We start from the raw sequence: 17,317 nt of genomic DNA, 5'->3' as shown, positions 1-17,317 counted from the left end.
ACGTGCCTTTTTCTCCGAAATTTACAAGTTATGGATATGTCATAAAACAATTGCAACTTAGTATGCCAAACCTCAATGCTTTACTAGTGACAAATATTAATTTCAAGCTAACGTGTTTGAAAGCCTACAGTATTCTGTAGTTTAAGAAGGTTTTCTCGTGAAAAGTACGATAAAAAAAATGGTGATTAGGATATATTGTGCATTTGGTTAATATTATTTAACGTTACAACCTTGTGAGTTATGTGCGTACGCGGGGTCAATTCTTCCTGCCAGTATTGAAGATAATGTCCCGCTTTCAATTTAAGAAATATGGTCACTTATATAAAATAGCGTCTTTGTATGTGAACAGTAAAGTTGTGCAGGGGTACATAGCAAGGTTCCCATTCTATTATGTGACGGAATAAACACATGAAATTTAATTGAATTGAACAATGGCTTCTGCATATTTTATGAAGTTCTCCATTTGACGCGAAGGAAATAGTCTTATCCTGACGTTACTTCAGTATTGGATGCCAGCCTGTGACACCAGCTTAGGTGCGTATGAAATTATCTTTTCGCCTGGCTGTATTAGTGTCGGATATACTGTTTCTTGATGGCAAAGCAGGTCTAATTTAAGATATAAATGTCTGACAAAAGAAATGCTTTATGATATTTGTACTGGTCTGTGTAGTGATTTGGTGTCGGGTCCAAAATTTTGATTCTCGTTTGGTAGTCTTATTTTACACCGTAAATTGTCATTCACTCGGTCATCTTGTTTCTTGGTTCACTTTGCCCGAACCTAATTTCCTTTACATGTGGTGGGACCAATTATCCTATGGGTATATCTAGCCACGACATTTATTTTACTGTTCGTAAGGTGACTTCGTACGCGTGATTCAGGTTGTGTACGTTTGTAGTTTCCTTCAGATTGAGCTAACAGAAGTCTGAGTGAGGGATAGATTGCGTGGGTTCGACTTACTTTGATTTACTATGAGTTGTTGTGAAATATTAAGACATTGCTGGGAAGTGGAGCCAAAGTTGATCAAGATTGGCGTGCGTATATCTTCCTTGGGTGATTATGTAGGATAGCTCCTCATTGTCACGTTTTAACACTGTCTGATCTTGTACAATGCTATTGCAGTGCTAGAAAATACGAAAATTATTGCAGAACGTGATTTATGGCATTATGATTTATATTGTATATTAGCGAAGATGTGGTGATCATAAATGTAAGTTAGGGAATTGCTGGTAGAATATCAACAGGGCCTATAAAATGCCTCACTTAGCAGCCAGAACAATAATAAGAATGTATTAACATTAAATACCTTTTCTACTAGAATCATATGGCTCTTCACTATGTTGTTTGACATCCATTAGGTTGTGATAAAACCCAGAAATTTGCCTATGTGCCACCTACATTGCATTTTTTTAAAATGAGGTGGTAGAAGAAAGTTTGAATAGAAGAAATTTTGGTAAAAGAACAAAAAATGCTTTTGTGTTCACACAGATCAGTCTCCCTAGATATCTGAATACAGACTAAGAACTTGAATACCTTAGTAAGGTTTATCTTCTATGACTGAAAGAACTTCATATGAGATGATATAAGAAATCAACAAAGAAACCATTGATATGGGCCTCAGCCTACCCAGGAAGAAACACAGTTCCTATGATAGTGCATGTAAAAACTACACAGCTTGATGTTGATATGTCTCCCCAGATGAAATCATCATCATTTTACGTATAAAGTTTTGATGTACTTGATCATCTTTTCATTAGCAGAAACTCCACTTTCCGATCCCACGTCTCCTTTGCTTCTGAAAATGTTTCTTTAGTATCAGTATAACATTTGTTGTATCATGTATACTTGTTGGTTTATCAATACTGATTCTGGCCTATTATTATCATTACTATGATTATAATCGGGTGATGAATATCTTCAACATCATTACATAAAAGGACACACTCATACACTAAAATCTACAAATGTATCAAATGATGATTGATGTCTCAGCCGTCTTTTTGTATTCCAATTGTTAATTTAACTTTCGTTGAGTGATGATATAATGGTTGATAGCTTTATCGATGGTATGCTGAACATAGTCATAGGTATGTGCACTTTATAGTCTCGCTAAGTTTTCCTTTCCAACCGTCAGAATTCACATTTTTCAACCTGTTTCAAAAATGTATTTAACCTTTCAATTAAAGAAATAATCAAATGAAAAAAAGCATTTCATAAGTACAGGTACACCACCGATTTTCTGGCACTCTTGGTTCCAAAGCCTTACTGGATTCACCATTTTGCTGGACCAACCGTGTCACGTAATAATGATTCATCACACACCTCTAACCCACAAATAATACATCTCCCATGTGTAAAAAGTATGCCATAGACTGCTGGAAATTTACATTAAACAAATATTAAATGTTTGAGCAACCTAAGATGGTAAGTCTGTCCCTAGATTGTTTGAATCCTAGGGGGGTCTTATTCGTCTTCTGTTTTTAGTGTTTTCCTAGGTGTGCATCGCCAGAGTAATGCCATTTCATCTGCATTATACACTTGCTCAGGACTGAGGTGCTCATCAGCTATGAATTTTGCAAATTCGTCAACATACTCGGCAGCTCCTTCGTGGTTTGCTCTCTGCTCACTTTATTCATGGAAATTCCATGACACTACTTGAATCTTTAAAGCCATTTTTTACTGTAGTCACTCTCATGTTCTAACTTAAGTTCTTTATGGAACAACTTAGCCTGGTCCATTATCATACCTGACAAGTTCACTCCGACACTGTCGAAGCCATTCCATCATCATTCGAATGTGTTCAGTATTCTTGCCATCTTTCATAGTTTTTCTAATTGTTATTTGCTTCTTGGAATCACTGTATGCATAGAATTTCAATATTTTCTCCCTTTTCTTCTTTATATCATAAACAGTTGATGAACCAATACTGTAGATGTCACACAGCTTACGCCCCGAAACACCATGGTCTGTATGGACTAGTGTTTACATTTGACACCACGACTGACACTCTCATATGTCTTAGAAGCCATAGGTAGGGTTAGATTTAAGCAAAATAAGCTAAGAATCTCACAGAATTGTGGTATCACCAACAAGTGTAGTGTAAAGAATGTAAATTAGCACACCGTACACACAATGCCATCTGTGGCCACTCAGTAAACTAGTCTGGTGGTTAAGGTAATTTCAAGTTCCCTCACGTAATTTTGCCCTGACTAAAGGAGGCACCAAACCATCACTTGCAGGAAAATCGGTGGTGTATCTGTATATTTTTTCCTTCATTTTCAGTCTGATAATAAGAAAAAGTTTCATAAATCTTTCAGCACATTCCAGGGGAAAGACCTGAGTTTTCAATGTGCATATGCTTTACCATTTACCTTACCTACACAGAACTTATTATAGATAGTTTTTATGTTTTACATAATGAATATTTTAATGTTATAGTCCCTGTGATTCATTGATAATATTTTCATATGAGCAAAATTAGAGTTTGTAAAATTACCAGCTGCACTAGTGAGATGCATTGCTGTCAAGATGGTGCTGGTAAACAATCTGTCTCAACCAGATCAACTTTCAATCTTGGAAGAGTCAATCACACAAAAAATCACTCCACATTATTCAAAAACAGATCATTAGAGTTTGATGATTTAGGACCATTTGGTTAGTTCTCAGAATCATGCAAAAAGATACTCAATTTCCTTCTCAGGAAACTCGGGAAAATGTGCTCTCTTTAGCATGGGTGGAAGATGACTGTCTGTAGGGAGAAATTATCGTGAAGTACCAACTGAGCTAGCATGCAGGATTGACACCTGGAATTGTAACTGAACTATGCAGTGCACATCATAGATATCAGTCTAGAGGTGTTGCCCAGTTTGCATGAATATCCATATGGAGATGTTATGGGGTTAAATCAGGTGATATGATTAATAGGTTATACTTTTCTATGGTAAAACCCATTCCTGAATTTTGAAGTTTTGTTTGGTCACCTGTTTAAATTGGATAGGGATGATTTTTGGAGTTCACAGTGTGCAACAAGATTTATTGAATGATTGAATGTTTTGCCTTTCAGGAATGACTTCAGGTACTAAATTTACCCTTGTTGCACTGCACACAAGTGCATGGGGATGTGGTAGGAATATTTAGGGCTATACATGTGCTGGTGTGAGTGAACAGGGGTGTCTCTTTTGAGGTATATAAGGTACCTGTGAAAATTTATAATTATGAGTTAAAAAATCCGGAATGCTTGTTAAATGTGAGAAATGCTTCTTTTCCATAAAGTTAGTTGCTTGTTAGATGTGAGAAAATGCTTCTTTGCCTTTTTTTTTTTTTTTTTGCTGTCTCCCGCGTTTGCGAGGTAGCGCAAGGAAACAGACGAAAGAAATGGCCCAACCCACCCCCATACACATGTGTATACATACGTCCACACATGCAAATATACATACCTACACAGCTTTCCATGGTTTACCCCAGACGCTTCACATGCCCTGATTCAATCCACTGACAGCACGTCAACCCCGGTATACCACATCGATCCAATTCACTCTATTCCTTGCCCTCCTTTCACCCTCCTGCATGTTCAGGCCCCGATCACACAAAATCTTTTTCACTCCATCTTTCCACCTCCAATTTGGTCTCCCACTTCTCCTCATTCCCTCCACCTCCGACACATATATCCTCTTGGTCAATCTTTCCTCACTCATTCTCTCCAAGTGACCAAACCATTTCAAAACACCCTCTTCTGCTCTCTCAACCACGCTCTTTTTATTTCCACACATCTCTCTTACCCTTACGTTACTTACTCGATCAAACCACCTCACAACACACATTGTCCTCAAACATCTCATTTCCAGCACATCCATCCTCCTGCACACAACTCTATCCATAGCCCACGCCTCGCAACCATACAACATTGTTGGAACCACTATTCCTTCAAACATACCCATTTTTGCTTTCCGAGATAATGTTCTCGACTTCCACACATTCTTCAAGGCTCCCAGGATTTTCGCCCCCTCCCCCACCCTATGATCCACTTCCGCTTCCATGGTTCCATCCGCTGCCAGATCCACTCCCAGATATCTAAAACACTTTACTTCCTCCAGTTTTTCTCCATTCAAACTTACCTCCCAATTGACTTGACCCTCAACCCTACTGTACCTAATAACCTTGCTCTTATTCATATGTACTCTTAACTTTCTTCTTTCACACACTTTACCAAACTCCGTCACCAGCTTCTGCAGTTTCTCACATGAATCAGCCACCAGCGCTGTATCATCAGCGAACAACAACTGACTCACTTCGCAAGCTCTCTCATCCCCAACAGACTTCATACTTGCCCCTCTTTCCAAAACTCTTGCATTCACCTCCCTAACAACCCTATCCATAAACAAATTAAACAACCATGGAGACATCACACACCCCTGCCGCAAACCTACATTCACTGAGAACCAATCACTTTCCTCTCTTCCTACACGTACACATGCCTTACATCCTCGATAAAAACTTTTCACTGCTTCTAACAACTTTCCTCGCACACCATATATTCTTAATACCTTCCACAGAGCATCTCTATCAACTCTATCATATGCCTTCTCCAGATCCATAAATGCTACATACAAATCCATTTGCTTTTCTAAGTATTTCTCACATACATTCTTCAAAGCAAACACCTGATCCACACATCCTCTACCACTTCTGAAACCACACTGCTCTTCCCCAATCTGATGCTCTGTACATGCCTTCACCCTCTCAGTCAATACCCTCCCATATAATTTACCAGGAATACTCAACAGACTTATACCTATGTAATTTGAGCACTCACTCTTATCCCCTTTGCCTTTGTACAATGGCACTATGTACGCATTCCGCCAATCCTCAGGCACCTCACCATGAGTCATACATACATCAAATAACCTTACCAACCAGTCAGTAATACAGTCACCCCCTTTTTTAATAAATTCCACTGCAATACCATCCAAACCTGCTGCCTTGCCAGCTTTCATCTTCCACAAAGCTTTTATAGCTCTTCTCTGTTTACCAAATCATTTTCCCTAACCCTCTCACTTTGCACACCACCTCGACCAAAACACCCTATATCTGCCACTCTGTCATCAAACACATTCAACAAACCTGCAAAATACTCACTCCATCTCCTTCTCACATCACCACTACTTGTTATCACCTCCCCATTTGCGCCCTTCACTGAAGTTCCCATTTGCTCCCTTGTCTTACGCACTTTATTTACCTCCTTCCAGAACATCTTTTTATTCTCCCTAAAATTTAATGATACTCTCTCACCCCAACTCTCATTTGCCCTCTTTTTCACCTCTTGCACCTTTCTCTTGACCTACTGTCTCTTTCTTTTATACATCTCCCACTCAATTGCATTTTTTCCCTGCAAAAATCGTCCAAATGCCTCTCTCTTCTCTTTCACTAATAATCTTTCTTCTTCGTCCCACCACTCACTACCCCTTCTAATCAACCCACCTCCCACTCTTCTCATGCCACAAGCATCTTTTGCGCAATCCATCACTGATTCCCTAAATACATCCCATTCCTCCCCCACTCCCTTACCTCCTTTGTTCTCACCTTTTTCCATTCTGTACTCAGTCTGTCATGGTACTTCCTCACACAAGTCTCCTTCCCAAGCTCACTTACTCTCACCACCCTCTTCACCCCAACATTCACTCTTCTTTTCTGAAAACTCATACAAATCTTCACCTTAGCCTCCACAAGATAATGATCAGACATCCCTCCAGTTGCACCTCTCAGCACATTAACATCCAAAAGTCTCTCTTTCGCGCGCCTGTCAATTAATACATAATCCAATAACGCTGTCTGGCCATCTCTCCTACTTACATACGTATACTTATGTATATCTCGCTTTTTAAACCAGGTGCTCCCAATCACCAGTCCTTTTTCAGCACGTAAATCTACAAGCTCTTCACCATTTCCATTTACAACACTGAACACCCCATGTATACCAATTATTCCCTCAACTGCCACATTACTCACCTTTGCATTCAAATCACCCATCACTATAACCCGGTCTCGTGCATCAAAACCACTAACACACTCATTCAGCTGCTCCCAAAACACTTGCCTCTCTTGATCTTTCTTGTCATGCCCAGGTGCATATGCACCAATAATCACCCATCTCTCTCCATCAACTTTCAGTTTTACCCATATTAATCGAGAATTTACTTTCTTACATTCTATCACATACTCCCACAACTCCTGTTTCAGGAGTACTGCTACTCCTTCCCTTGCTCTTGTCCTCTCACTAACCCCTGACTTTACTACCAAGACATTCCCAAACCACTCTTCCCCTTTACCCTTTGCCATAAGGGTAGTATATGATTGGTAATTCACTTCCCATGTATTCACAAATGTTGGATTTATTCTGGTTAAAGTGATGAATATTTGAAAGACAATAAATTTGAATTGCTAACATAACATGTTAGCCTCTACTACTATACCAAACAGAATATTTCCCTTACGGATCTCGTCACAGTTCTTTGGTCATGATATTCTCCGTTGTTTGAATGCATTTCTGATCACGCTTATAGTGAAAACTGAGAAACTTCAGCTTACTTAGCTTTGTAAGTTTTTATAAGAGGCCTACTTAAGACTAACTTAGGTGTCTGTCTGGACAAATTTTCCTGCTTTCTTTTATGGCAATTTTCTTGGCATAGGCAGTGCTAAAAACTGTATTCCAATTAAATTGACAAAAATGGGATAGCTTATTGGCAGGAAAATATTGTTTATGCAGGAAAGATTTTGAATCGTAACTGCTGAGTGATGCCTTTTAGTTACAAATACACTAATGTTTATTCTTTACTCCCAAATGCAATTGTTGTCTATTCCCATGTCAGTCACTTTCTTATGTGTGTTAACACATTTTTTAGTTAATCTCTATGATTCTACTTCTGCTTTTCTAACCCTGGGTATTTTTCTTAGTGCTTCTTTCCTTATACTACTTATGAATCTTGAATACATCTTGATGGCTCGGCCTGACCAGTGTCTTTTGGATTTGATGAGAGCTCTCTTTTCCAGCTGCTCTGTGCTGATTATACTGTAAGACTTTATCCCTGCTATTTCCTATGTTTGGATCAGCTTCAGTGGTATTCTGTAGACTGTTGCTGATTTTCTAAGTAAGATTATTAATGTTTGCAGTCTGAACAGGGACCCAGTTTATAATATATATAGAATGAAAAATCTGTGGACCTCATATTTTTCATTTCATCACTGAGGAATAATTTTATTAGATCTTGTTTAGATTTCAAGTGTGTCTGATTCATCCCAATTATAGACTATTGCTTTTGTTGTCATATCCTGTCCGTATACCATATCATTTGTTGAACCCTAGTAAAACTTAAACTGTGTTAACTGTGCTTTATCATTGATGAAATTTCACTTCACAATAGTCGCTGCTATTCTAGTTGATTATGATCATCTTAGTATAAGTGAAGCCTCATTATGTGTCTTGCCTGACTAGTTAATCATATAGAATAGAAATTTTAAACCTCTCTTTTGATAGGAACTTATAAAGAGGTCAATTGAAAATATTTTTTACTACAGGATCAAGATGGGGCACCGTGTTCGCTGCTTCTTTGATATTGAGATAGATGGAATTCCCTCTGGTCGCATAACATTTGAGCTTTTCAGTGATGTATGTCCTAAAACCTGTGAAAACTTCCGGGCACTATGTACTGGTAAGTAGCTCGCTTCCATACAGTTTTTTTTTTTTTTTTAAGTTAATAAGAAATGTGTATTCTTGAAACTAATTACTTTTCTTTTTTTTTTTTTTTTTTTTTTTTTGCTTTGTCGCTGTCTCCCGTGTTTGCGAGGTATTGCAAGGAAACAGACGAAAGAAATGGCCCAACCCACCCCCATACACATGTATATACATACGTCCACACACGCAAATATACATACCTACACAGCTTTCCATGGTTTACCCCAGACGCTTCACATGCCCTGATTCAATCCACTGACAGCACGTCAACCCCGGTATACCACATCGATCCAATTCACTCTATTCCTTGCCCTCCTTTCACCCTCCTGCATGTTCAGGCCCCGATCACACAAAATCTTTTTCACTCCATCTTTCCACCTCCAATTTGGTCTCCCACTTCTCCTCGTTCCCTCCACCTCCGACACATATATCATCTTGGTCAATCTTTCCTCACTCATTCTCTCCATGTGCCCAAACCATTTCAAAACACCCTCTTCTGCTCTCTCAACCACACTCTTTTTATTTCCACACATCTCTCTTACCCTTACGTTACATACTCGATCAAACCACCTCACACCACACATTGTCCTCAAACATCTCATTTCCAGCACATCCATCCTCCTATGCACAACTCTATCATATATAGTGGTTTTGATGCACGAGACCGGGTTATAGTGATGGGTGATTTGAATGCAAAGGTGAGTAATGTGGCAGTTGAGGGAATAATTGGTATACATGGGGTGTTCAGTGTTGTAAATGGAAATGGTGAAGAGCTTGTAGATTTATGTGCTGAAAAAGGACTGATGATTGGGAATACCTGGTTTAAAAAGTGAGATATACATAAGTATACGTAAGTAGGAGAGATGGCCAGAGAGCGTTATTGGATTACGTGTTAATTGACAGGTGCGTGAAAGAGAGACTTTTGGATGTTAATGTGCTGAGAGGTGCAACTGGAGGGATGTCTGATCATTATCTTGTGGAGGCTAAGGTGAAGATTTGTATGGGTTTTCAGAAAAGAAGAGTGAATGTTGGGGTGAAGAGGGTGGTGAGAGTAAGTGAGCTTGGGAAGAAGACTTGTGTGAGGAAGTACCAGGAGAGACTGAGTACAGAATGGAAAAAGGTGAGAACAATGGAAGTAAGGGGAGTGGGGGAGGAATGGGATGTATTTAGGGAATCAGTGATGGATTGCGCAAAAGATGCTTGTGGCATGAGAAGAGTGGGAGGTGGGTTGATTAGAAAGGGTAGTGAGTGGTGGGATGAAGAAGTAAGATTATTAGTGAAAGAGAAGAGAGAGGCATTTGGACAATTTTTGCAGGGAAAAAATGCAATTGAGTGGGGGATGTATAAAAGAAAGAGACAGGAGGTCAAGAGAAAGGTGCAAGAGGTGAAAAAGAGGGCAAATGAGAGTTGGGGTGAGAGAGTATCATTAAATTTTAGGGAGAATAAAAAGATGTTCTGGAAGGAGGTAAATAAAGTGCATAAGACAAGGGAGCAAATGGGAACTTCAGTTAAGGGCGCAAATGGGGAGGTGATAACAAGTAGTGGTGATGTGAGAAGGAGATGGAGTGAGTATTTTGAAGGTTTGTTGAATGTGTTTGATGATAGAGTGGCAGATATAGGGTGTTTTGGTCGAGGTGGTGTGCAAAGTGAGAGGGTTAGGGAAAATGATTTGGTAAACAGAGATGAGTTAGTAAAAGCTTTGCGGGAGATGAAAGCCAGCAAGGCAGCAGGTTTGGATGGTATTGCAGTGGAATTTATTAAAAAAGGGGGTGACTGTATTATTGACTGGTTGGTAAGGTTATTTAATGTATGTATGACTCATGATGAGGTGCCTGAGGATGGCGGAATGCGAGCATAGTGCCATTGTACAAAGGCAAAGGGGATAAGAGTGAGTGCTCAAATTACAGAGGTATAAGTTTGTTGAGTATTCCTGGTAAATTATATGGGAGGGTATTGATTGAGAGGGTGAAGGCATGTACAGAGCATCAGATTGGGGAAGAGCAGTGTGGTTTCAGAAGTGGTAGAGGATGTGTGGATCAAGTGTTTGCTTTGAAGAATGTATGTGAGAAATACTTAGAAAAGCAAATGGATTTGTATGTAGCATTTATGGATCTGGAGAAGGCATATGATAGAGTTGAAAGAGATGCTCTGTGGAAGATATTAAGAATATATGGTGTGGGAGGCAAGTTGTTAGAAGCAGTGAAAAATTTTTATCGAGGATGTAAGGCATGTGTACGTGTAGGAAGAGAGGAAAGTGATTGGTTCTCAGTGAATGTAGGTTTGCGGCAGGGTTGTGTGATGTCTCCATGGTTGTTTAATTTGTTTATGGATGGGGTTGTTGGGAGGTAAATGCAAGAGTTTTGGAAAGAGGGGCAAGTATGAAGTCTGTTGGGGATGAGAGAGCTTGGGAAGTGAGTCAGTTGTTGTTCGCTGATGATACAGCGCTGGTGGCTGATTCATGTGAGAAACTGCAGAAGCTGGTGACTGAGTTTGGTAAAGTGTGTGAAAGAAGAAAGTTAAGAGTAAATGTGAATAAGAGCAAGGTTATTAGGTACAGTAGGGTTGAGGGTCAAGTCAATTGGGAGGTGAGTTTGAATGGAGAAAAACTGGAGGAAGTGAAGTTTTTTAGATATCTGGGAGTGGATCTGGCAGCGGATGGAACCATGGAAGTGGAAGTGGATCATAGGGTGGGGGAGGGGGCGAAAATTTTGGGAGCCTTGAAAAATGTGTGGAAGTCGAGAACATTATCTCGGAAAGCAAAAATGGGTATGTTTGAAGGAATAGTGGTTCCAACAATGTTGTATGGTTGCGAGGCGTGGGCTATGGATAGAGTTGTGCGCAGGAGGATGGACGTGCTGGAAATGAGATGTTTGAGGACAATGTGTGGTGTGAGGTGGTTTGATCGAGTAAGTAACATAAGGGTAAGAGAGATGTGTGGAAATAAAAAGAGCGTGGTTGAGAGAGCAGAAGAGGGTGTTTTGAAATGGTTTGGGCACATGGAGAGAATGAGTGAGGAAAGATTGACCAAGAGGATATATGTGTCGGAGGTGGAGGGAACGAGGAGAAGAGGGAGACCAAATTGGAGGTGGAAAGATGGAGTGAAAAAGATTTTGTGTGATCGGGGCCTGAACATGCAGGAGGGTGAAAGGAGGGCAAGGAATAGAGTGAATTGGAGCGATGTGGTATACAGGGGTTGACGTGCTGTCAGTGGATTGAATCAAGGCATGTGAAGCGTCTGGGGTAAACCATGGAAAGCTGTGTAGGTATGTATGTTTGCGTGTGTGGACGTGTGTATGTACATGTGTATGGGGGGGGGTTGGGCCATTTCTTTTGTCTGTTTCCTTGCGCTACCTCGCAAACGCGGGAGACAGCGACAAAGTATAAAAAAAAAAAAAAAAAAAGAAATATATATATATATATATATATATATATATATATATATATATATATATATATATATAATTTTCTTCTTCTCTTTCTTTTAAACTATTCGCCATTTCCCGCGTTAGTGAGGTAGCATTAGGAACAGAGGACTGGGCCTTTTTTGGAATATCCTCCCATGGCCCCCTCTGTTCCTTCTTTTGGAAAATAAAAAAAAAAATATATATATATATATATATATATATATATATATAATATATATTTTTTTTTTTTTTTTTTTATACTTTGTCGCTGTCTCCCGCGTTTGCGAGGTAGCGCAAGGAAACAGACGAAAGAAATGGCCCAACCCCCCCCATACACATGTATATACATACGTCCACACACGCAAATATACATACCTACACAGCTTGACCAAGAGGATATATGTGTCGGAGGTGGAGGGAACGAGGAGAAGAGGGAGACCAAATTGGAGGTGGAAAGATGGAGTGAAAAAGATTTTGTGTGATCGGGGCCTGAACATGCAGGAGGGTGAAAGGAGGGCAAGGAATAGAGTGAATTGGAGCGATGTGGTATATCGGGGTTGACGTGCTGTCAGTGGATTGAATCGGGGCATGTGAGGCGTCTGGGGTAAACCATGGAAAGCTGTGTAGGTATTATATTTGCGTGCGTGGACGTGTGTATATACATGTGTATGCGGGTGGGTTGGGCCATTTCTTTCGTCTGTTTCCTTGCGCTACCTCGCAGACGCAGGAGACAGTGACAAAGCAAAAAGAAAAAAAAAATTTATATATATATATATATATATATATATATATATATATATATATATATATATATATATATATATATATATATATATATATACATATATATATATTTCCTTTCTTTCATACTATTCGCCACTTCCCACATCAGCAAGGTAGTGCTAAGAACAGGGGACCGGACCTTGAAGGAATATCCTCACCTGGCCCTCTTCTCTGTTCCTTTATTTGGAAAATCAAAAAACCAAGAGGGGAGGATTTCCAGCCCCCTGCTCCCTTCCCTTATAGTCGCCTTCTACGACATGCAGAGAATATGTGGGAAGTATTCTTTCTTCCCTATCCCCAGGGAAGATGAAAGCTGGCAAGGCAGCGGGTTTGGATGGTATTGTAGTGGAATTTATTAAAAAAGGGGGTGACTGTATTATTGACTGGTTGGTAAGGTTATTTAATGTATGTATGATTCATGGTGAGGTGGCTGAGGAGTGGCGGAATGCTTGCATAGTGCCATTGTACAAAGGCAAAGGGGATAAGTGTGAGTGCTCAAATTACAGAGGTATAAGTTTGTTGAGTCTTCTTGGGAAATTATATGGGAGGGTATTGATTGAGAGGGTGAAGGCATGTACAGAGCATCAGAATGGGGAAGAGCAGCGTGGTTTCAGAAGTGGTAGAGGATGTGTGGATCAGGTGTTTGCTTTGAAGAATGTATGTGAGAAATACTTAGAAAAGCAAATGGATTTGTATGTAGCATTTATGGATCTAGAGAAGGCATATGATAGAGTTGATAGAGAAATTCTATGGAAGGTATTAAGAATATATGGTGTGGGAGGCAAGTTGTTAGAAGCATTGAAAAGTTTCTATTGAGGATGTAAGGCATGTGTACGTGTAGGAAGAGAGGAAAGTGATTGGTTCTCAGTGAATGTAGGTTTGTGGCAGGGGTGTGTTATGTCTCCATGGTTGTTGTCTACATGGTTGTTTAATTTGTTTATGGATGGGGTTGTTAGGGAGGTGAATGCAAGAGTTTTGGAATGAGTGGCAAGTATGCAGTTTGTTGTGGATGAGAGAGCTTGGGAAGTGAGTTAGTTGTTGTTTGCTGATGATACAGTGCTGATGTCTGATTTATGTGAGAAACTACAGAGGCTGGTGACTGCGTTTGGTAAAGTGTGTGAAAGAAGCTGAGAGTAAGTTTGAATGGAGAAAAACTGGAGGAAGTAAAGTGTTTTAGATATCTGGGAGTGGATTTGGCAGTGGATGGAACCATGGAAGCGAAAGTGAGTCATAGGGTTGGGGAGGGGGCAAAAATTCTGGGAGTGTTGAAGAATGTGTGGAAGTCGAGAACATTATCTCGGAAAGCAAAAATGGGTATGTTTGAAGGAAGAGTGGTTCCAACAATGTTATATGGTTGTGAGGCGTGGGCTATGGACAGAGTTGTGCGCAGGAGGTTGGATATGCTGGAAATGAGATTTTTGAGGACAATATGTGGTGTGAGGTAGTTTGATCGAGTAAGTAATAAAAGGGTAAAAGAGATGTGTGGTAATAAAAAGTGTGGTTGAGAGAGCAGAAGAGGGTGTTTTGAAATGGTTTGGTCACATAGAGAGAATTGAGTGAGGAAAGATTGACCAAGAGGATATGTGTCAGATGTGGAGGGAACCAGGAGAAGTGGGAGACCAAATTGGGGGTGGAAAGATGGAGTGAAAAAGATTTTGTGTGATCGGGGCCTGAACATGCAGGAGGGTGAAAGGCGTGCAAGGAATAGAGTGAATCGGAACAATGTGGTATACCGGGATCGACGTGCTGTCAATGGATTGAACCAGGGCATGTGAAGCGTCTGGGGTAAACCATGGAAAGTTTTGTGGGGCCTGGATGTGGAAAGGGAGCTGTGGTTTCGGTGCATTATTACATGACAGCTAGAGACTGAATGTGAACGAAAGTGGCCTTTGTTGTCTTTTCCTAGCGCTACCTCGCACACATTTGGTGGGAGGTGTAGATTATTTTCATGTGAGGCGGGATGGCGATGGGAATGAATAAAGGCAGACAGGATGAATTATGTGCATGTGTATATATGTATATGTCTGTGTGTATATATATTTATACGTTGAGATGTATAGTTATGTATATATTGCGTGTGTGGACGTGTATATATATATACATGTGTACGTGGGTGGGTTAGGCCATTCTTTCGTCTGTTTCCTTGCGCTGCCTTGCTAATGCGGGAGACAGCAACAAAGCAAAATAAAGTAAAAGAAAGAATAAATATATACATGTACATATTTATACTTGCTGCCTTCATCCTTTCCCATCGCTACCCCGCCAAACATGAAATGGCACCCTCCCCTTCTCCCCCCACATACGTGAGGTAGCGCTAGGAAAAGACAACAAAGGCCACATTCATTCACACTCAGTCTCTAGTTGTCATGTGTAATGCACTGAAACCACAGCTCCCTTTCCACATCTAGGCCCCACAAAACTTTCCATGGTTTAGCCCAGACACTTCATATGCCCTAATTCAATCCATTGACAGCACATTGACCCCGGCATGCCACACCATTCCAATTCTCTCTTTTCCTTGCACGCCTTTCACCCTCCTGTATGTTCATGCCTCGATCGCTTAAAATATTTTCCCTCCATCCCTCCACCTCTAATTTGGTCTCCCACTTCTCGTTCCCTCCACCTGTGACACATATATTCTCTATGTCAATCTTTCCTCACTTATTCTATCCATGTGACCAAACCATTTCAGTACACCCTCTTCTGCCTTCTCAACCACACTCTTTTTATTACCACACATCTCTCTTACCCTTTCATTACTTACTGATCAAACAACCTCACACCACATATTGTCCTCAAACATCTCATTTCCAACACATCCACCCTCCTCCACACAACCCTATCTATAGTCCATGCCTAGCAACTATACAACATTGTTGGAACCACTATTCCTTCAAACATATACATATATATATATATATATATATATATATATATATATATATATATATATATATATATATATATATACTTATCAGATTGGGGAAGAGCAGTGTGGTTTCAGAAGTGGTAGAGGATGTGTGGATCAGGTGTTTGCTTTGAAGAATGTATGTAAGAAATACTTAGAAAAGCAAATGTATTTGTATGTAGCATTTATGGATCTGGAGAAGGCATATGATAGAGTTGATAGAGATGCTCTGTGGAAGGTATTAAGAATATATGGTGTGGGAGGCAAGTTGTTAGAAGCAGTGAAAAGTTTTTATCGAGGATGTAAGGCATGTGTTCGTGTAGGAAGAGAGGAAAGTGATTGGTTCTCAGTGAATGTAGGTATGCGGCAGGGGTGTTTGATGTCTCCATGGTTGTTTAATTTGTTTATGGATGTGGTTGTTAGGGAGGTGAATGCAAGAGTTTTGGAAAGAGGGGCAAGTATGAAGTCTGTTGGGGATGAGAGAGCTTGGAAAGTGAGTCAGTTGTTGTTCGCTGATGATACAGCGCTGGTGGCTGATTCATGTGAGAAACTGCAGAAGCTGGTGACTGAGTTTAGTAAAGTGTGTGAAAGAAGAAAGTTAAGAGTAAATGTGAATAAGAGCAAGGTAATTAGGTACAGTAGGGTTGAGGGTCAAGTCAATTGGGAGGTAAGTTTGAATGGAGAAAAACTGGAGGAAGTAAAGTGTTTTAGATATCTGGGAGTGGATCTGGCAGCGGATGGAACCATGGAAGCGGAAGTGAATCATAGGGTGGGGGAGGGGGCGAAAGTTTTGGGAGCCTTGAAGAATGTGTGGAAGTCGAGAACATTATCTCGGAAAGCAAAAATGGGTATGTTTGAAGGAATAGTGGTTCCAACAATGTTGTATGGTTGCGAGGCGTGGGCTATGGATAGAGTTGTGTGCAGGAGGATGGATGTGCTGGAAATGAGATGTTTGAGGACAATATGTGGTGTGAGGTGGTTTGATCGAGTAAGTAACGTAAGGGTAAGAGAGATGTGTGGAAATAAAAAGAGCGTGGTTGAGAGAGCAGAAGAGGGTGTTTTGAAATGGTTTGGGCACATTGAGAGAATGAGTGAGGAAAGATTGACCAGGAGGATATATGTGTCGGAGGTGGAGGGAACGAGGAGAAGTGGGACACCAAATTGGAGGTGGAAAGATGGAGTGAAAAAGATTTTGTGTGATCGGGGCCTTAACATGCAGGAGGGTGAAAGGAGGGCAAGGAATAGAGTGAATTGGATCGATGTGGTATACCGGGGTTGATGTGTTGTCAGTGGATTGAATCAGGGCATGTGAAGCGTCTGGGGTAAACCATGGAAAGCTGTGTAGGTATGTATATTTGCGTGTGTGGACGTATGTGTATACATGTGTATGGGGGTGGGTTGGGCCAATTCTTTCGTCTGTTTTCTAGCGCTACCTCGCAAACGCGGGAGACAGCGACAAATCAAAAAAAAAAAATATATACTTGTTTAAAAAGAGA

At 40.3% G+C, this 17,317-nt stretch overlaps 1 protein-coding gene across 1 annotated transcript in view; it reads left to right on the top strand.

Moving 5' to 3' along the window:
- Positions 1–323: 323 nt before the first annotated feature.
- The window catches only part of Moca-cyp (nuclear cyclophilin protein Moca-cyp), a 212,642-nt gene continuing 195,648 nt past the window's right edge, over positions 324–17,317 (top strand). Inside the window, exons 1-2 of the mRNA XM_071670792.1 lie at positions 324–534; positions 8,570–8,703. Coding sequence (XP_071526893.1) covers positions 8,577–8,703 — 127 coding nt within the window. The 5' untranslated portion in view covers positions 324–534; positions 8,570–8,576. The remainder of the gene's footprint in view (positions 535–8,569; positions 8,704–17,317) is intronic.

The sequence above is a fragment of the Panulirus ornatus genome, chromosome 15 (assembly GCF_036320965.1).
Source record: "Panulirus ornatus isolate Po-2019 chromosome 15, ASM3632096v1, whole genome shotgun sequence".
Classification (NCBI taxonomy): domain Eukaryota; kingdom Metazoa; phylum Arthropoda; class Malacostraca; order Decapoda; family Palinuridae; genus Panulirus; species Panulirus ornatus.
Note: the sequence above shows the minus strand (reverse complement) of the source record. Positions and strands in the feature narration are given on the sequence as shown.